Below are 21208 nucleotides of genomic sequence, written 5' to 3'. Positions count from 1 at the left end.
AGTTTATGAATATATTTGCCTTAAATTGCTGTAATAGTATGTTACTCTGGAAATGTGGATACAGACACACCCACACACAGTTTACTTAAAATTTAAATATATTAATTAAATATTTAATGTTTTAACTTACATATTTGCTTTATTAATGCAGTCATTTTCTCCATAGGAGTTCGCCTGGCACAGGGGCTGCACCCCGTCTGGCTCCTACAGGTGTCAGTTGGGCTGACAAGGTAAAGGCTCATCATACAGGCTCTACTGCTTCTTTAGATGTAGCGCCTGCCCAATCTTGCCCACCAATGCCAGTGCAGAAGACTTCCCGCAAAAATGGCAAGTGACTTTGAATCAACTCTTTTATGTAGTAGACAGGTGGATGTATGTGGAGATATTTATTTTATTTGCAATTGGTGCTAACTTTATATGTTTGTCTTTATTCATCATTTAAGTGATACTAATTTACCTTAGTTAAAATAATAAAATAATCTTTAAAATTGTACAAAAGCTATGGAGCTCATTTTAGTCTCAAGTTTGCTCTCTGTAAACTTTAAGGAGAATGATTTCATTTGTCAGTTCATTTATAAGATCCTTTATAACCCTTTTGACTTAAAGTAGAAAAAAATAGGCTAGTCCATCCTCTAGGCAGTATACAGTTTTAAGTAGCATGTCACTACTTCATTTCATTAATATTGGGATATTATTTTGGTACTAAATAATATTCTTTGTTTATCTTTGCTCACACATCTGTTTTCTTTACCATCAGAATAATTAACAGGAACAAATAAATAGAATGGCTATTATTCTGAGGCCCCACCTGGAATGTATCCCTTAAGAATTTCCTTCATAAAATGTTTTTATATAGAAATTTAGAGTGGATTTTTTTATACATCTATAGAGGCTTGGATTTTAGGATGATAGTAATAATAAATTTGTGTTATGAGTTAAGGAACAACTTAAGAATACTACTTCCTTCTTTCTTCAATGAAAGGTCCCTTTGAAGTTTTTTGGTTCAGAAAAAAATGTTTTATTGGACATAACAAAGGTATTGCCAACTTCACGTTATGGATTTTTTTTCCCTCTTGGTCTTAGTAAGTTGCATTGGCTTATTTCAAGTAATATTCCTTACTTTTACCCAGTAAGTTGCCCTTGGTTTCTCTATACAGACTGAGTAGTAGAAAATTGAGAATAGGTATTTTCTCTTAGGAAAAGGTAGGAAAATGTGGAATCATAAAGCTTAGTTTCTGTATCTTGAAAGGGTCTGAGAAATGTATTAAAAATCAAAATGGCAAAAAATTTAAAGGAGTCATAGTGTTAGCACATGTCATGGTTTTGTTTGAAGCAGTACTGTCAGGTTATTCATGAGTGTGACCCATTTGATTAAGATGAAATAATAGATCTTGATTATAACTAGGCTTAAAAATACCCTTGTTAATATATCAGGAAATTTTATTTTTGACCACTTTGGTCTTCAGTTTTGAGGTTTTGATGCACAGTGAATTATGGTATATATTTTAAGTAATTTATAGTAAAAGTAGCTATAGTACTGAAGCTTGTAATGATTCTATATTCTAATTCTATAATTTTGATTCTAATTAAATGCCATAAGAAGTGGTTTTTGTTAAAGTTAGCAGATTCACCACATGCATTTACTTTGCCCTTTCCCCAAACTCAACTAAAATGATATAAAAGGGTTTAAAAATAGGATTTAAGGAAGAAGAGACAGGAAAAGAGATAATGTGAACAAAGTTTTGGAAGTTGTGAAGCAGAAAGACTAGTGGTGACATTTGATTGAGCTAGCTGGATTCTAAGCTCAGAGAATGGGCAAAATTGTAAAGTAATGCAATTTGCTCCACAGAACTCCCCAAAGGGTCAGATATTGATGGGAGCAGGTATCTCTGAAAGTGAGGGTAAAGGGTAGGGCTTATATGTTAAAAGCATCCCGAATTCTCCCCAGCTCCCCTCAACTCCAAATAACAGAATGACTGTTTCCCTCACCCCGGTGGACTATTGGAGGTTTATTCTCTAGAGAAGGTAAAAAGATGGTATCTGACCTTGAGGGATACTAGGCACATTGGAAGATGGGAGTATTTTATTGAAAGCACGGAGATTAAATGAAAGACTGTCTATAAAGATGAGACGCCTCATCCTCACTTCCACTTCAAGCCCTGCTCTCTTACTGAACTGCCAGATTTCCAGGTCAAGAGAACCCACACCTACGGAAAATATCCAGATTTGATATAGATCATGAGATATTGGTCTTTGAGGCTGATACTGTAATTGGATGATTGTCTGATGGCCTTGAGAGACTTTGGCAATCCGAAGCCAGATTGCAGACTGTGGTAGATTGTATGCAAAGATGGGTGCCAACTATGGTTTTATATATTCATTTATATAAATGAATTCCTTTTTTAAAAAAAATGTTTATTTTTTTAAGAAACTATTTCTTTCATAATATTATTGATAATTCAATCTATCCTTTTATTCATTTTTTGGAAATTTTTAAAATTCCTCCCATCCCTGGGCATGTATGCCATTCTCACCATCAAGTGGTAGAGTCTGTTTCTCCTCGCTTTGAATCTTTGGTTGGACCTGTGACTTGATATGATCAATAGAATGTTACAAGAGTGATGTTCAGTAAGTTCCCAGCCTAGCCCATAATAGGCCTTGAAGCTTCCATTTTCTCCTTGTTGGAAGCCAGCTGCCATGTAAAGAAGCCCAGGATAGGCCACAGACCTTGTGAAGAGAAAGGGCCACAAGAAGGAGAACCTAGCTGTCTCAGCCAACAGTGCCAAGGCTCAAGCATGTGGTGAAGCCATCAGGAACATTCTGCTGACACCCTAGCTGACACCATGTGGAGATGCCATGAGTCCCATCACTGAGCACTCCTCAGATTCCTGACTCAAATAATTGCATGGAAATAACATGGTTAGTGTTTTAAGATGCTAAGTTTTGGCTTGTTATATAAAAATAGATAATAAGAATATCCACTGTTTGAATAACATGGGTTATAGAAAGAGGGAGAAAGGAAAGGAGGAAATCACAGAAGAGATAATTAAAGGAAATTTCCTTTAACAGAAGGATATAAGTTTGTAGACAGAAAGGGCTCATTAATGTTTAATTAATGGATGAAAATAGAGTTGACACCAAAACATGGTGTGAAAGTTGTGAATAGTTCAGATGAGGAGAGGCTCTAAATAATTAGAGAAAATAATCAGTGTATATACAAATGACCAAGTATTAGAATGACATCTGCTTTTGCCAGACTATCACTAGAGGCCACAATAAAATTGAGCAATGTCTTCAAAATTCTAAAGGAAAATAATTTTTAATCTAAAATTCTATTTCCCAAAAAAATAAAAAAATTCTGTCTAGCCAAATTATCCACTAAATGTGAGAGTAGATTAAAGATATTTTCAAATATGCAAGATCTCAAAAAGTTTTTTACCTTCTTGGACTCAATCACTACTGGAGAGGACCAGCATGGAAGAGAGGCAAAGGTAATAATTCTATGGTGGTGTTTCCAGGATGACAGCTGTGTAATGGGTCTAGAGAGCAACCAATCCAGACTTTTTGGTCACAGTGCTCTGGAAGAGAGGAATCCAGGAAGATGAATGAAATTCTTAAAACATCTATTGTGTTTACTCTTATTAAGAAGAGATTTAAAATTTAGGAAAGTTAATTCTAAGTATAGTAAAATATAGCCAATTCTAGTGGTCTAGTGGTTAAGATTTGGCACTCTCACCGCTGTAGTCTGGGTTCATTTCCTGGTCAGGGAATGACACCACCCATATGTGACTTGTCACACTGTGGCAGCTGCATGTTGCTGTGATGCTGAAAGCTATGCAACTGGTATTTCAAATACCAGCAGGGTCACCCATGGTAGACAGGTTTTAGCTGAGCTTCCAGACTAAGACAGACTAGGAATAAGGACCTTTCCACCCACTTCTGAAAAACTTCGCCATGAAAACCCTATGGATAGCAGCACAGCATTGTCTGATACAGTGCCAGAAGGTGAGTGATGGTGCAAAAAGATCAGCTGGGGTTCCGCTGTGCTGTGCACAGGGTTTCTGGGAGTCGAAATTGACTCAATGACGCTAACAATAACAGTGGAAAATATTGAGGCTAAATCATGGAGAGAAAAGTGATGGAAAAATGCAGGGAAGGGTATAAGAGGCACATCTGTAAATGGAGTCTGTGAAGGGGTGGAGTGAATGGTGCAAAAGCAACATTTGAAGAGATAATCATTGAGAATTTCCCCAAACTGTCAAAAGGCATCGAGTCTCATATTCAAGAAGCACTATAAACTCCAAGCAGGAAATATACAAAATAAATCTCATTTAGCTGCAATATAATAAAAATACTAAAAATCAAAGAAAGAAAATCCTTACAAGTACAGGAATACCTTGTATTCTTGCGCTTTGTAGATACTGCATTCTTTACAAGACCCTTCACCAGCAAAAAGATTGTGACTCACTGAAGACTCAGATGATGGTTAGCATTTTTTTTAGCAATAAAGTATTTTTTAGTTAAGGTATGTATATTGTTTTTTTGGACGTAATGCTATTGCATACTTAGTAGACTACAGCATAGTGTAAACATAACTTTTAAATGTATTGCGAAACTAAAAATTCATGTGACTTGCTTTATTGTAGTGTTCACTTTTTTGTGGTGGTCTGGAACCAAAACCACAATATCTCTGAAGTATGCTTGTAGTCAGAGCTAAAAAAAAAAAGACTATTTTCAAAGGAGCAAGAGTAAGCTGATAGTTGATGGAAGCCATATGACAGTGGAATGACATCTTTAAGGTGCTGAAAGAAAATAACTGACAAGGTAGAATTCTATATCCAGCAGAAATGTCCTTCAAAAGCAAAGGTGAAATAAAGACCATTCCAGACAAAAATTGAGAGAATTTGCAGTCAGCAGACCTACACTAAAAGAAATACTGCAGAGTTTTTCAGGTGGAAGGAAAATGATCCCAGATGGAAACCCAGAAATACATGAAGGAATGAAGAACACCAGAAGGAGTAAAGATATGCATAACATTAAATGTCTTTTGACCGTGAAACATAATGTCTTGTAGAGCTTTCGATATACGTAGAATGAAAATTTGTAACAGTAGTCTAAAAGACAGGAGAGGAATAAGAGGAGTTTCTATTTCCTAGGGTCCTGGCATTGTCTGGGAAGTTACAAAAGTAGTAGACGTTTGTATTTGTATTAGACGTTTAAGTCAATGATTTATGTTATAAACTGAAGAAAACCACAAGGATGAGTAAAAGAATGTTCAACTAATAACCTTTTCAATTAATGCAAAAGAAAGCAAGACAGGAGAGAAAAGAAACATAAAATATATGAGACAAATGAGAAACAAACTATAAGATGGTAGAAGTAAATGCAGATATATCAATTCCTACATTAAATGTAATTAGTCTGAATATTAAAATTTAAAAACAAAGATTATAAGACTGCATTAAAAATAAAGCCCAACTATGTTCTGCTTACAAGAGATACACCTTCAATATGAAGACATAGAAAAATCAAAAGAAAATATGGGAAAAGATGTACTATGCATTTCTATTCAAATCAAAGCAGGTGTTGCTCTAATACCAGGCAAAAAAGACAAAGTAGCAAAGAAACATTTTAAAGAGAGATCTGTTCATTATTAATGGATCACTTCAAGAGAGAGGTAAAGTAATTCTAAGTGTATATGTATGTAACAAGTGTTGTGTCTAACAAGTAATGTTTATTCTTGCCCATTCTTTTTTCTTTGGATGCTTCAATCTGGAAACTGTTTCCTGATGTGTATTCTAGTCCACTACTTCTCTGTTCTGTATGTCTGATGTATATTTTCTTGAGTATGTTAATGATAGCTATTTGAAAAAGTCCATGTCTGAAAAGTAAAATATCTGAACTACCTGTGGGTTTGTTACTTTAAAAACATTTTTGAGGGATTTTCAGTTATTTGACCCTGTTTTTTTTAGTGTGCCTCATAATTAATTGAGTGTTTAACGTGGTGTATTAAAAAAATTATAGAGGCTTCTTCTACAAATATATATATTTTTTTCCTGGCAAGAAGATAGAGAACAGGCAGATCACCTTAATCCAGTCAGGGTTTGGTTTGAGGTTTTATTAAAGGTGATGTGTTTCAGTTTTGTCCTTATTCGTTTTGGGTTCTCCACTGAAAACCTAGGGTGTTTGCCAAGGCCACTACATTCCTGAATTCCTACTTTTGTTTCCTCAGGACTGTACAGTTACTAAAATGTCTGCTTAGCTCATTAGCGTCTCAGCTGCTGCTTTCTGCAGGGTGTCCTGGAGTCTTGCCTTGTGTATGCAAAGCTTAGCAGTTGTCAGACTTTTTAAGGGAAGATTGAATGCAGATTTTTTGGCTCACTTACCTGCAGTTACTCCAAGATCTTTGCTCCTGAAGTCCCAGTTGCTTTAGACTCATTGAACTCCAGTATCTGTCTCAGCTAGACAGGATTACTGGTTTCTGCTAGGACTCACTTACCCTGGACTGTGAATTGCAAATGTCTTCAGAGGAAATTCTAGGGTGAATGTTGATCTCATGTTGTCCTTCCCTTTTCTTGGGAATTGTAGTTCCCCAATTCTTGCTTATATTGGTTGCTTTCCAGTGCCTTTAAACAGTTCATTTATAGAGTTTGTGTAGCTCTTATAGTTGTTTTTGGCAGAAAGAGGGTTAATTTTGATATAGGCTACTTGGTCATGGCAATAACTGCCAGTCCGAATATATATTCAAGCATACATGAAAGATTTAACAGAACTGACACATACTGAGCCATTCAACAAGTTTCAACAAATTTCAGATGATTGAACATATTCTGTCTCTCTGAACACAGTGGAGTTGTTAGAAATCAAATGCAAAAAGATAGCCATACAATACTCAGATTTTTGGAGTTTCAGAATATGTTTCTGAATAATCCATGAGTCAGAGAAGAAATCACAATAACAATTAGAAAATGTGAATTGAATGAAAATGAACATTTAAAATCTTACAGGATTAAGGTAAAGCTATGCTTTGAGGAAAATTTCTAGTCTCAATTGCACATATTAGAAAAGAAGAAAACCTAAAATCCACACTATTTGTCCATCTCAAGAAGTTAGAAATGAACAAGTTAAACCCAAGGGATGTAGAAGGAAAGAAAAGATATACATGAGAATAGAGAAAATCAACAAAGCCAAAAGGTGGTTTTACAAATAGACTAATAAATTGAACAGACTTGTAGTAATACTGATTACGAAAAAGAAGAGACAGGGCATAACATCAGAAATGGAATAGGGGTGTTGGTAGAGAGCCCACAGATATTAGAAAGATAATAGGAAGATATTATGAACGATATTGTACACTAAATTTAGAAACTAAGAAACTGACAGATTCCTTGAAAAACACAATGTAACAAAGCTTGCATAGCAAGAATTTAAAAAACTTGAAGTAACTTGTAAATATTTAAAAATATGGGAGGCCAGCCCTGTGGCGGAGTGGTTAAAATTCTTTGCACTCTGCTTTGGCGACCCGGGTGTGCAGACTCGGATCCCAGATGTAGACCTACTCCACTTATCAGCCATGCTGTGGAGGCATCCCATGTACAGAGTAGAGGAAGAGTGGCAAAGATGTTAGCTTAGGGCTAATCTTTCTCAAGCAAAAAGAAGAGGGCTGGCAATGGATGTTAGTTCAGGGCGAATCTTCCTCACCAAAAGAAAGGTGAGTCTATAATTAAACATTTTTTCACACAGAAAATTCCAGATTAATGTGGTTTGCCTGTGAATTTTTCTGAACATTTAAGGTAAAAATAAAATCAGTCTTAGAGAAACTCTTCCTGAGAATTAAAAAGTGGAGCTCGTTTTATGAAGCTGATATAACCTTAAAATCAAAACCTAACAAGGATATTATAATAGAACATTTTCTCTTGAACATTGATGGTAAAGATCCTAAACAAAATATTAGTGAATTAAATACAGAGATAAATAAAAATGATAACAAATCACACCTGGGTTGGGATTATTTCAGAGCTTTTCATTATTGGTTTTATTTTAGTGCTGTTTCATTACTGACATTTGTAAAATTTAAAAAACTTTATAAGTTCTGGAATGTAAAAACTGTGATATGAAATGGAATTTTGAGTTTTGTGCACTTCTAAGATTATTCTAAGTATTCAGAAGCTCTGTGACAGTTTAATAGCATGATTTGCTGTTCACAAAAAACTTTCTTCGTTATGGGAATAATTTTTCAATATATTTTTTGCCGAAGATTCATTAAAAATGTAATTTGTCCGTAACTAATTTCTTAGTGTCCAAGAGACCCATGTTATAGTTTCTATTGGATATACTCCTCTTGACTTGCTTCTGCTATTTCAATTTTTTTTTTAATTACGTGATAGTATTTGTGTTGGCCGTCTTAAGATTGGTTAATGGATTAGGTCCAAGTTTTAAACAATATTTCTTTCTATAGGAAAGCTTTCACAGAGGGATGTTTTTCTTTCCTTTAAAAAGTAAAGTTATTAATCATAGTACTCCTGAGGGTAAGCCAGTTAAATTAACTGAAAACTAAAATCTTTTGTTAAACTTAATTTCATAATTTAGTTGTTTTTTTCTTTTGGTATGTGTGGTTTTATAAAGTTGATTTTGTAATTTTTCTTTTTATTTATATATATATTAAAGGATAAAGCAATAATGTATAATATTATTATGTACTGAATGTTTAAAAAGTTTTAAACATGGGTGAAAATTGAACACAGACTGGATAGTATATTATTTAAGGTCTTATTATTAATTTTCTTGGTTGCCACAATGATATTGTTACATTAAAAAACATCCCTGTCTCTTAAAGACACACTGAATATTTACAGGAGAAGTGATATGATGTCTAGGATTTGCTTTAAAATATTTCAGAGAAAAAAACAGAGAAGAAGAAATAGATGAAATAAGAGAGACAGAATAATTGATAATTATTGAAGCTGGATGATTGGAATATGGGGTTCATAATACTGTTTTCTCTATATTGTGTATTTGAACATCTTCATAATAAAAAGTTAAAAGAAAATACAAAATGAACTTAAACATACTTTCCCCTGAGAGATTTCAAAGTCCATATCTGTGAAGTAAAAGATTATAGGTTCTGTCAAATCTTTATTTTAAAATATAATACACAATATATTAACATAGTCAGTGTTTTTTAAAAAATAGGATAATGAGTTACCAGTTATAAGAATGAGCATTTTGTAAGTATTTTTTTTCCCCTTGAAATCAAAGTCATTCCTTTTAGTGCATCATGTGATGATATGGTCTGTGATACTCAGACAAAATGTCGTTTTCACAGTAATGTAGATTTTCAGTTTTTCAGAAATCAGCTTCTGAAATCAGCTTACTTTTTCCTATTAATTTTTTATACCAACTTTGTTGAGATACAATTTATATAGCATAAAATTCACTCATTTGAAGTATACAATTCATCTATTTTTAGTATATTCACAGATATGTACAGCTATAACCACAATTATAGAACATTTTCAACACCTCAAAAAGAAATCTCTTGGCAATGATTCTTTGGATTTGACACCAAAAACAAAGGCAACAAAAGCAAAAATAAGAGAAACTAAAAAGCTTCTTCACAGCAAAGGAAACCACCAACACAATGAAAAGGTAACCTACAGAATGGGAGAAAATAATTGTAAATCATATATTTCATTAGGGGTTAATACCAAAATATATAAACAACTCATTCAACTCAATAGCAAAAAACAATCCAATTAAAAAATGGGCAGAGGAACTGAATACACATTTTTCCAAAGAAGATATCCAGATGGCCCACAGGTAGATGAAAAGGTGCTCAACATCACTAATCATCAGGGAAATGCAGATCAAAACTACAATGAGATATCACCTCATACCTATTAGAATGGTTGTCATCGGAAAGACAAGATAACAAGTGTTGGTGAGGATGTAGGAAAAAGACAATCCTTGTGTACCATTGCTGGGAATGTAAATTGGTACAGCGACTATGGAAAACAGTGTGACTGTTTCTCAAAAAATTAAAATATAACTGCCATATGATCCAGCAATCCTACCTCTGGGTATATATCCAAAGGAAAGAAAATCTCTATCTCAAAGAGATAGCTGCACTGCTGTGTTCATTGCTGCACTATTTACAATAGCCAAGACATTGAAACAACCCAACCTAAGTATCTATCAACAGATGAATGGATAAAGAAAATGTGTGTGTATATATGTGTGTATACACGCCCCCCCCCATACAATGGTATATTATTCAACCATAAAAAAGGAAATCCTGCCATTTATGACAACATAGCTGGACCTTGAGGGCATTATGCTAAGTGAAATAAGTCAGACAGAGAAAGAAAAGTACCATATGGTCTCACTTATATGTCTAATCCTAAGGAAAAAAACGAACTCAGAGAATAGATTAGTTGTTGCTGGAGGTATGGGTTTAGGGTTTGGGAGAAATGGGTGAAGGTGGTTAAAGGTACAAACTCGCATTTATAAGATAAATAAGTTCTGCAGATATAATATATGGCACAGTGACTTTAGTTAATAACGTTTTATGTGTTTGAAAGTTGCTAAGAGAGTAGGTCTTAAAAGTTCTTATCACAAGAAAAAAATTTATAACTATGTGAGGTAGTGGATGTTACCTAACCTTACTCTGATAATCATTTTGCTGTATATACATATATCAAACATTATGTTGTACACCTTGAACTGATACAGTGGTATATGTCAATAATTTCCCAATAAAATTGGAAAGAAAAAAAAGAAATCTTATACCCTTTACTTAACACCCCTCTAGCCTCTCTTTCCTCCCCATCCCTTGTTAGTATGTAGTGTTATCACTATATTTTATTTTAACCATTCTGATAGGTATATAGTGATATCTCATTGTGGTTTTAATTTGCATTTCTGTAATGGCTAAATGATGTTAAACATCTTTTATGTGCTTATTTGTCATTTGTATATATTCTTCAGTGTAATGTTTGTTGATGTCTTTGCCCATTTTCTACTTGAATTGTTCGTAAATTACTGTTGAGTTTTGAGAGTTCTCTGCATACTCTAGACACTAGTCCTTTGTTGGATATTTTCTACCAGTCTGTTGTTTGTCTTTTCGTTCTCTTCAGAGAGTCTTTTGCAGTGGAAAACTTTTCAATTTAGGTAAGGTCCATGAAGTCTTCTCTTTATGGATCATACTTTTGGTGTCAAGTCTAAGAACTCATTGCCTAGCCATAGGTTCTTTCTAGCCATAGAAAGATTTTTTTCTTTTCCTGAAAGTTTTTTATAGTTTTACATCTTACATTTAAATCTGTGATCCACTTTGAGTTAATTTTTGGGTAAAGTGTGAGTTTTAGATAGAGGTTCACTTTTTTTGCCTAGGGATGTCCAGTTGCCCCACCACCATTTGTTGGAAATTCTCTCTTGAAATTTTGTCAAAAATTAGTTGGGCATGTTTGTATTGGTCTATTTCTGGATTTTGTATTCTATTTCACTGATCTGTATGTCTGTTGCTCCACTGCATTGTCTGGATTACTCTTGCTCTATGGTAAGCCTTAACATTGGGTACAGTGACTGCTTCCACTTAATTCTTCTCTTTAAAAATTGTATTGAGCTATTTTAGGTCATGTATCTTTCTATATGAATTTTAGAATAAGCTTGTCTGTGTCTAAAAAGTGTTGCTGGGATGTTGATAGAAATTACATTACAGGTGTTGATCGAGAATTAGCAACTTTACTATGCTGAATTTTCCAATCTATGAACATGGTATCTCTCTCCATTTATTTAGGTCTTCTGCTGTTTCTTTCATCAGCCAGTTTTATTTTCAGGATGCACGTTCTGTGCCTCTTTTGTTAGACTTATTACTAAATATTTCATTTTCTTTAGTGCAATTGTAAATTGCTTTTAATTTCAGTTTCCACATGTTTACTGTTAGTATATAGAAATGCAATGGATTATTGCATTCATGTTGTATCCTGCAACTTTACTGAATTCATGTAATAATTCTTGGAGTATTAATGTATATCTCTTGGGATTTTCTACATAATTAATCATGTCATCTGAAAATTTTATTTCTTCCTTTCCTGTCTGTATATATATATTTTTCTGTGCCTTTTTGCACTATCTAGAACTTCCAGTAACATGTTGAAGAAGCATGATGAGAGAAGACATCCTTTCCTTTTTTCAGATCTTGGGAGAAATTATTCCGTTTTATGCCATTAAGTATGTGTTAGCTGTAGGTTTTTTGTGGTTGGTTTTTACCAAGTTGAGTAAGTTCTCGTTATAGTTTAATGAGAATTTTTTTCATGAGTGGATGTTGGATTTTGTGAAAGACTTTTCTGTATCAGTTAATCTGGTCGTATGATTTTTCCCTTTTAGGCTGTTGACAACGGTGGATTACATTTATTGATTTTTGAATATTGGACCAGGTTTGCATAGCTGAAATTAATTCCACTTGGTCATGGTTTATAATTCTTTTTATACATTGTTGGATTTGATATGCTGATAATTCATTGAAGGTTTTTGCATCTGTGTTTATGAGAAATATTGGTATTTAGTGTTAACATACTGTCTTTGTGTGTTTTTGTATCAGGGTAGCACTAGCCTTATAACTTGGGAAGTGTTCCCTCCCCTTTTATTTTCTGGAATGGTTTGTGTAAAATTGGTGTTCATTCTTTTAAAAATGTTAAGTAGAATTTGCCAGGGAAACCGTTTTGGCCTGGAGATTCCGTTTTTGGGGAGCTTTTAAAGTACACATTCAGTATCTTTAATAGTTATAAGACTATTTAGATAGTTTATTTCATCTTGGTTGAGTTTTGGTAGTTTGTGGTTTTTGCAGGATTGATCCATTTATTCTGTGTTGTTGAATTTATTGAGCATAGTTTCATGGTATTCCCTTCTCATACTTTTAATGGCTGCAAGGTCAGTACTACTGTGTCCCTGTTTCATGCCTGATGTGATTTGTGTCTTCTCTCTTTTTATCTTTGTTGGTTTTGCTTGGAGGTCTAACAAGTTTGATTTTTAAGAAGAACTGGGTTTTTATTTCATTGATTTTCCTGTTTTCAATTTCATTGACTTCTGCTGTTGTCTTTATTATTTCCTTCCTTTTGCTTCCTTTGGGTTTATTTTCCTCTTCTTTTTCTGGTTTCTTGAGGTGGGAACTGAGATGATTGGTTTGAGACTTTTTCTGATGTAAACATTTAGAGCTATAAATTTCCCTCATAGTACTGCTTTAACTTCATCCCATATATTTTGATATGTTGTATTTTCATTTTCATTTATTTCTGTGTATTTAAAAAATATTTTTGGAGACTTCCTCTGTGACCCATGGACTGTTTAGAAGTGTATTGTTTCATTTATAAGTGGTTGGAGATTTTCTTGTTGTGTGTTATTTGTTTCTTATTTGATTCTGTCATGATCAGAGAGCATACTTTGTATGATTTCAGTTATTTTATATTTTTAAAAGTTTATTTTATTGCCTAGGATATGGTCTGTCATGCTGAATGTTATGTAAGCATTTGAAAAAGAATATTTTATTGTTGTTGAATAGGCTGTTCTAAATATGCTATTATATCCTGTAGGTTGACTCTAATGTTCAAGTCTTCTGTATCCTTGCTGATTGTTCTGTCTAGTAGTTCTGTCAGATTTAGAAGTCCTCAGCTATAATTGTGTATTCTTCTCTTTTTCTTTTCAGCTATATCAGTTTTTTTCTCTGTGTATCGAGTCTCTTTTGTTTGGTTTGTATATACATAGGAATGTACATCTTCACTGTGGAATGGTTTTATCATTATATAATGTATCTTGTCTTTAGTGATTTTCTTTCCTCTGAAGTCTACTTTGATACTATTATAACCACTCCTGCTTTCCTTATTAATGTTTGCACAGTATATCTTTTGCTATCATTTTACTTTGAACCTACCTATGTCCTTGTATTTAAGTGAGTTTCTTGTAGATAATGTATAGTTCAATTATGTTTTTTAATATACTCTCCAAGTCTGTGTTATTTTACATATTTAGACCATTTATATTTAAGGTAATTATTGATATGTTATGACGTAAGTCTGTCATTTTATTAGTTTTCTGTTTCTCTGTCTACTGTTGCACTTTTTTTTCCTTCTTGTGGGTAATTTGAACTTTTTTATGATTTCATTTTGATTTATTTATAGTGTTTTGGAGTATATTTATTTATATGGTTTTCTTAGTTGTTGCCCTAGGTATTACATTATACATATGTCAGTTATAGTCTACCGGTTTTGGTGTTTACCACTGTGAGTGAAATGTAGAAACCTTCTAATTGGTTCCCTTCATTCTCTCTACTTTTTAAATATAATTTTCTTAAATATATTGAGCTGCACTTCAAATGGTGTTATAGTTTTTGTTTCACTGTCAAATATGTTTCAAAAACTCATGAGAAAAAGGGTAGTTTATTATATTTACCTCTATTTTTACCCGTTCCAGTATTCTTTCCTTTTTGATTTTTTACACCTTTTCTTGTTATTTCATTTCTCTTTAGGTAACTTCCGTTAGCCATTCTTTAAGGGTAGGTTTGCTAGTGACACATTATCTGAGTTTTTCCTTCATCTGAGAATGCCTTTATTTACCCTTCATTCTGTAAGGACATTTTCACTGGATATAGAATTTGCAATTGACAGTTCTTTCAGTCCTTCAAAAACATGCTGCTTCCTCCTGGCTTCCATTGTTTCAGATGAGAAACCCACTGTCATTAGAATTGGTGTTCCTCTGTAGATAATGTATCTATACTCTTTGGCTGCTTTCAAGAATTTTTCTTTGTTTTTACTTTTCAGAGGTTTAATTATGATGTGTCTTATCATAGATTTCTTTGCATTTATTTCTTAGTTTCTTGAATCTGTAGTTGTATGTCTTTCACTAAGTTTGGGAAGTTTTCAGCCATTCTTTCTTCAAATACTTTTTCAATCCTACACTCTCTCTCTCCTTTCCCGGGACTCTGATGACACAAATGTCTCCTCTTTTGTTGGTGTCCTACAGGTCCCTGAGACTCTGTTCTTGGTCCCTGTGACACCTTTCCAGCAAAACTGGATCACCAACTTACACCACTTCCTTGGCACCTACTGGTGGTGTAAGCTCAGCTTTCTGCTGGTCCCCACTGACACCAGGAATGGGCAAAGTGAAAGGAGGACTGATTCACATGTCTTGTTTCTGTAGTGTGGGGTAGAATCTTAGCTCCCTGCTGGGCCCTGCTGACATCATGGCAAGGGGAAGGGGTATCCAAGTGCCAAGTAAATCTGCTTGCTACCACTTTGTTCTGCTGCATTCATGCTGATGTGGGTGGAAGCTCAGCTTTCTACAGGGACCTGCCAACACTGGGGGAGGGGGAGAACAGAATATTGACTAGTTCTGTTTCACACTGCTTTTGATGCTGAATGGAGATGGAGGCTGTGCTCACCATTTGGCCCTGCTGGCACTAGGGGTAGGAAGGACCAGTGTCTACCATTTCTGACTTACACTGCCTCATTCAGTTTCATTGCTGCTTGGTGGGTGTGGAGATTCAGCTTCCCACTGGGCCACACTGACACTAGGCATGGGGGAAAGTGGTGTGCTTAGTAACTCCAGTTCCTACTGTCTTGTTTAGTCTCATTAATGCTAATTGGAGGTGGAGGCTCAGCTTGCCATTTGACTTTGCTGACACTACTTTGATGGGAGAATCAGACCACCATCTCCTTCTGCTAGGTGGACAGTGGAAGTTCAACTCCCTGCTTACCCCTGTTGAAATCATGGGGAGTGAGGTTCCCACTAATGTTTGGCTGAACTATAGTGAATATTGCCAAAAGGATTTTCTGTTTTTTTAGGCCACCTTTTCCCTTATCTGTTGCTTGGCGAAACAGGTTTTGCTGATGCCTATTTTGTCTATACCTGTTGGTCCTTCTTGATTGGAGGTTTTCACAGTGTCCTGTCTGAAATATATAGGAAGCAATAAAGAAACATGAAGAATTCACTGCTCTGCTGCTTATGAAGTCCCAGGGTCCTTAGGCAGTCCGCCTACTTCTTTCTGTCTCTTAAAATCTTCCTATGTTTACTTTGTGTTTTTTGTCCAAGATTTTTAGTTGTAAGGAGAAGAACCTGGAAATGAAGGTGAGGCTACTCCATCTTGTCCAGAACTGGCTTTGTATTAATTTTGAAAGACTACAGTTAGCCTATAAAATTTTAAAATTGTGGCTATATACATCACTATATACATATATAACTCAGGTTGTGACATTTTGAAACATTTTAGTGGATGATTCTTATTTACTTTGTGCTGTTTTGTTGTGTGACTTTGGACACAGGCCCTCAGTTTCCTTGTATGTGTGGTGAAAACCTGGACTAGATTTTCTAGGATTCCTTCAGTTAACCTTCTGTAATCTTATGATCATTGAAATGGTTTTTTTTAGGTCAAGGTATGTTATTAGTACTGGGATAGAAGAAAGAACTTGGACTTTGGAGCTAGGCCTATGTTTGGATTCTGAACGATGGGGAGGCAGTTTTTATATAGTCATTAGGGTGATGGTCACCAGAACCAATTTACCTGGACTTGCATCTTGGCTTTACGTTTACTATGCATGTGACCTTGCGCAAGTTACTTAACCCGTCTTTGTCTCAGTTTCCCCCTTGGTAAAATGCGGATGATAGTACTGATCTTACAGGGTTGTTCTGAAGATTAAAAGAGTTAATATATGTAAAGCACTTAGAACAGTGCTAGTATAATGTGGTAATATACACTATATAAATGTTTATTATTAATTTTTGACTGTGTGGGCTTAGGTCAGTCTTAATCTAAATCTCAGTTTTGTCATTTGTAAAATAGGAGTAATTATTCCTACCCCATTGTGTAGTTGTAGGGATTAGAGATTACACACACACACACACACACACACACACATACATACACATACATGAAACACATTGCATAGTAATTAGCGTCATGTTTGTTTATTAGTTAAATCTAATGGGAGTTAGGTTGGAAAATTTTTATCACCTAAAGAAATCTTGATTTATTTTCTCCCCTCAATTGCATAGAACGGAAAGATGCTGAAGGATGGGAGACTGTTCAGAGAGGAAGGCCTGTTCGTTCACGATCAACAGCAGTGATGCCAAAACTTTCATTAGCAACAGAAGCATTAAGATCGAAGGATGACAGTGATAAAGAAAATGTACGTCTTTTACCTGATGAAAGCATACAGAAAGGTGAATTTGTCAGAGATGGACCTTCTAATACTGTAGAATCTCGGCCCAAAGACTCATTACAGTTTTGTGACCATCCTCTTGCTGAAAGATCCCAGGTAGTACATTCTGAAAATCCTTTTACTGCTTTTTTATAAGGGATATGTTTCTGCTGGAATAAGACTATTTTTCTACTTCATTTTTAACTTTTTATTATGAAAAATTACAGATCTACAGAAAAGTTGCAAGAATAGAGCAATGAACTCTCCTTTCTCCTTTACCTAGATTCACAGATTAACATTTTGCTCCGTTTTTTTCCCCTCTGTATATTTACATGTCACGCACCACACGCATATCGTATGCTAAACATTTGAGAGTAATGTGCAAACATTATAGCCATTCACTTTTAAATATTATAGGATGTATCTCTAAAGAAGGAAGAAATTCTTTTACATAACTACATTATAGTTACAAAATTCAGAGAATATGACATTCATATAATGTTATTATCTAATTTGCAGTTCATATTCAAAATTTCACAGTTTCTAAATAATTTCTTCATAGTATTTTTTTCCCCTAATCTGGGATCCAGTCTAGATCAAACATTGTGTTTGGCTTTGTTTCTTTAATGTCTTTCACCAGGGACTGTTACTCAACCCATTTTTGTCTTTCGTGGCATTAAAAATTTGAAGAATACATTGCAGATTCTTTCGTAGAATGTCCTTCAGTTCGTTCATTATTCATTTTGGCTTATTCATTTTTGACAGAAATAAAGTGATTGTCTTTAGCATCACATCTAGAGGCGTATGGTATCAGTTTGCCTAAGTTTGTTGTTAACTTTGATTACTTGGTTAAAGTGGTGTCCTCCTGCTTCATTTAAAGTATTGTTAAAAGTGGTGATGAAAGTAGGGATCATTTTGAACTTCCTCTACTTTCACTTCTGTCATTTGAGTGTAGAGCAATATGCTAATATTTAATATAGTTCTTTAAAGTTAATATTTGAAATATTTCTTCTGTTAGTCCCTTTGAAGTTTATTTGACTTATTTGATGAAGGAATGCATTTTTTTAGATAATGGTTTACATGAATATTATATTCAATTAGTATCATTTTATGTAAACTAATGAAATATAAGAGATGTTCTTTGATATGGTACAGGGGCTAAGTAAAAAAGTTGTAAAATTGTTGTAATACTTCTCAGTCTAGAATAATATCTGCTTTTTAAAATTCTCTCCTTTGACTTGTTAGGATGTTTATTTTTATTGGAAGTGGTACTCAACTTCCAAGTTTTCCTTCTTGATGGTGATGGCTCATGGAAGCTCCTTGTGGGCAATATCTTGTGTTATATCTTAATTTCCCACAGTATGGAGCAGAGTCCTAGACACATAGAAAATAATCAGTACATATTTGTTGGATGTAACTTTAAGCAACTTTAATATAGGTAAACTCTGTGAAGAAACCACTTTTTATATCATTTAAACATCTAGAATTATTGCTAACATGTATTTTAGCTATAACATTTAACAATATAAAAATTATTCTGGTTTTGTGAAATATATAAACTTATACGATTTTGGGATTTCAGAAATAATCCATACATAGACCTTTTGAGTAATTAAACATTGCTAAAATATTTCAGTATAAAAGTTGACTGCCGATGGTAGCCATGCTAATAATAATATTTGTTTTCTCCACTGTCATTCTAAAAATGGAATTAGAATATTTATATCTTTTCTTAGCATTACTTTATAGTTTAGCTTTGATTTTGTTTTATAAATGATATTGATTTTTTTAATAAACAGGGTTGACAATATTGTAAACATCAGAAATGCTAATATAAATATTACCAAGAAGATTATAAACCATGGTGACTGATGTATAGATAATGTTGATAGCAATATAAACAATGTGATGCAATTTAAATAATGCTTATGCTAAAATCGACACTTTGGGACACTTTAAGTTCTGACCAATCGTAGAATTTTTAAAGTAGTTTATAAGACTTGGCCAAGTTTAATATTTATATAAATAATTAATCAAACTGGAGTTTATGGCCACTGCAATGTTTATCTAATGTTTATTTAAGTAGTGATGTGAGTGAGTTTCAAATTCACAATTTTAGATTTTAGTTCTTCTACTTGGAGCTCATTATGCTGAGTGTAATTGGAAAACACAGTACTGTTCTTTCTGTACTGTGTTAGAAAGTGAAAATAAAGGCTTGCTTCCATTTACTAAACTAGAAAGGTTTTTAAAAAATAGGTATGTATTTGGCCTAAGCCAATGTTATATTTGTTTTAGATCATTTTCACATTTCTGTTGATGATATGTTAAATATATCTAAAGGGGAATGGGAGGAATATCAAAATCTAAAATATATGAATTGTATAATGAGACTGTATTCTCGGATATCCTGTAGTTTTTATGGTGTATTTCTCTTTTATATGTGAGAATTGCTATTATATACCATGTGGGTCTCCATGAAAGATACTTTGGGGTTCTGTTAATATTAATTAAAAAGAGAGAAAATTTCATGTTTTTGATTAAAATGCCCTCAAAGGCCGTTTATATTTTGGTGAAAACTGCCTTCATTTGGTATTAGACAATCTTCTCAAAAACCTTGTGAATACATTTAGTTGTCTGAATATGAGACAAAGTATTATACTTGTGACTAGATTTCTTTTGTGAGGCATATAAAGTACTTGTCAAGAATCAGCCTACTAAAATAAAATATAATTACAATATATGTTGCTTAATTTCTTAAAGCACTTCCAACAGTGCCCTATACATTATAGGTGTGCAAATAAAATTTGTGGCTGCTTAATCGTTTCTTTTCTTTTCTTACACTTGAAACATAAAAAAGATGAGTGAGTTGTCTGTCAGCCGCTAGTCAACTACTGCTTCACAGTTGATAGGTTAAGCAGAATCAGCTTTTCTAGAGTGGAGTGGTTGGTGAGTATTTTTTATTATCTCTGATTCATTCTGTAAATATGTTTTGTTAGTTCACAGTGAGTACATTGGATGATGTCAAGAACTCTGGCAGTAGTTTCTTACAAGACAGTTCTGTGCGAACTTCTGAAATACCTGCTGTTTACATTGATACAGAGTGTGTTTCAATTACTCAGCAAGCTGACACACCTCCTTTGCAAACAAATGAAGACAGATTTTCAGCAGAGAAAGCAAGGATAGAAAGTGAAATGGACCCTTCAGATATTTCAAATGTGAGTGCTGCTAACTTGGTAAGAACAACTTACCCAAATTCTGAGTAAATATATTAAAGAGGAAAAAACTCTAATAATAATAAACTATATTGTGTATTATTTACACTTTACAAAGCGTTTTTTTTACAAAGCATTTTATATGTTATTTCATTTTACATTTTATTCTTATGGCAGCCTTTTGATATAGTTAAGATTCTTCTTGTTTTGTAGAGAGAGAATGAAACTGTGAGAGTTAAATGACTTTCTCAAAATCATTTAATTGGTGTGTGAATTGATGAAATGTTCTTTAGCCTTAAGAAACTAAACCAACAGCAGTGAAGTCTTCCATGCAACACCTAGCACTCTGATAGATGGGAAATTGTGCCTGTTGGACTTAGTTTTAAGAATTCTCTTAACAAGAGTACTTTATAATGCTACTATCATTTGCTTGCAGTTAGTCTTTAAGATGAAATTTATTTATCATCTCTATTACAGAATCTTTAAAAATGCATTGATTTGGGATTATTTATAGGTTTATGTTTTTGGATGGCTCCTTATTTCTGCTCATCTCTTCCTATTTCCCAGTTTAGTATTAAGATACTTGACCTGAGGATAATTTAGAATATATCAGGCTAGCCTTGCTTAAAAAGTAACTTTGAAAAGAAATAGGCACATATAAAAAGATGTTGAGAAAAATTATTCAAATTTTATTTTATTTTTTGCTGAGGAAAATTTGCCCTGAGCTAACATCTATTGCCAGTCTTCCTCTTTTGTTTTTGCTGAGGAGGACTAGCCCTGAGCTAACATCTGTTGCCAGTCTTCCTCTAT

General features: G+C 33.8%; 1 protein-coding gene across 50 annotated transcripts in view; it reads left to right on the top strand.

Annotated features, from left to right (window-relative positions):
• Nucleotides 1-21208, top strand: part of SCAPER (S-phase cyclin A associated protein in the ER) — a 521170-nt gene that overhangs the window by 153622 nt on the left and 346340 nt on the right. For 17 of the 50 annotated variants that reach the window (XM_070573827.1, XM_070573718.1, XM_070573840.1 and 14 more), the window contains 3 exons: nucleotides 167-327; nucleotides 17041-17303; nucleotides 20183-20401. In XM_070573827.1, the coding sequence (XP_070429928.1) occupies nucleotides 167-327; nucleotides 17041-17303; nucleotides 20183-20401 (643 nt within the window). Of the gene's footprint in view, nucleotides 1-166; nucleotides 328-9469; nucleotides 9649-17040; nucleotides 17304-20182; nucleotides 20420-21208 lie in introns of all 50 variants that reach the window. The other 33 variants (XR_011526452.1, XR_011526476.1, XR_011526453.1 and 30 more) reach the window with 6 other exon arrangements.

The sequence above is a fragment of the Equus przewalskii genome, chromosome 1 (assembly GCF_037783145.1).
Source record: "Equus przewalskii isolate Varuska chromosome 1, EquPr2, whole genome shotgun sequence".
NCBI classification, from domain to species: domain Eukaryota; kingdom Metazoa; phylum Chordata; class Mammalia; order Perissodactyla; family Equidae; genus Equus; species Equus przewalskii.
The sequence above is the reverse complement of the archived record's forward strand: the minus strand, read 5'-3'. Positions and strand labels throughout refer to the sequence as shown.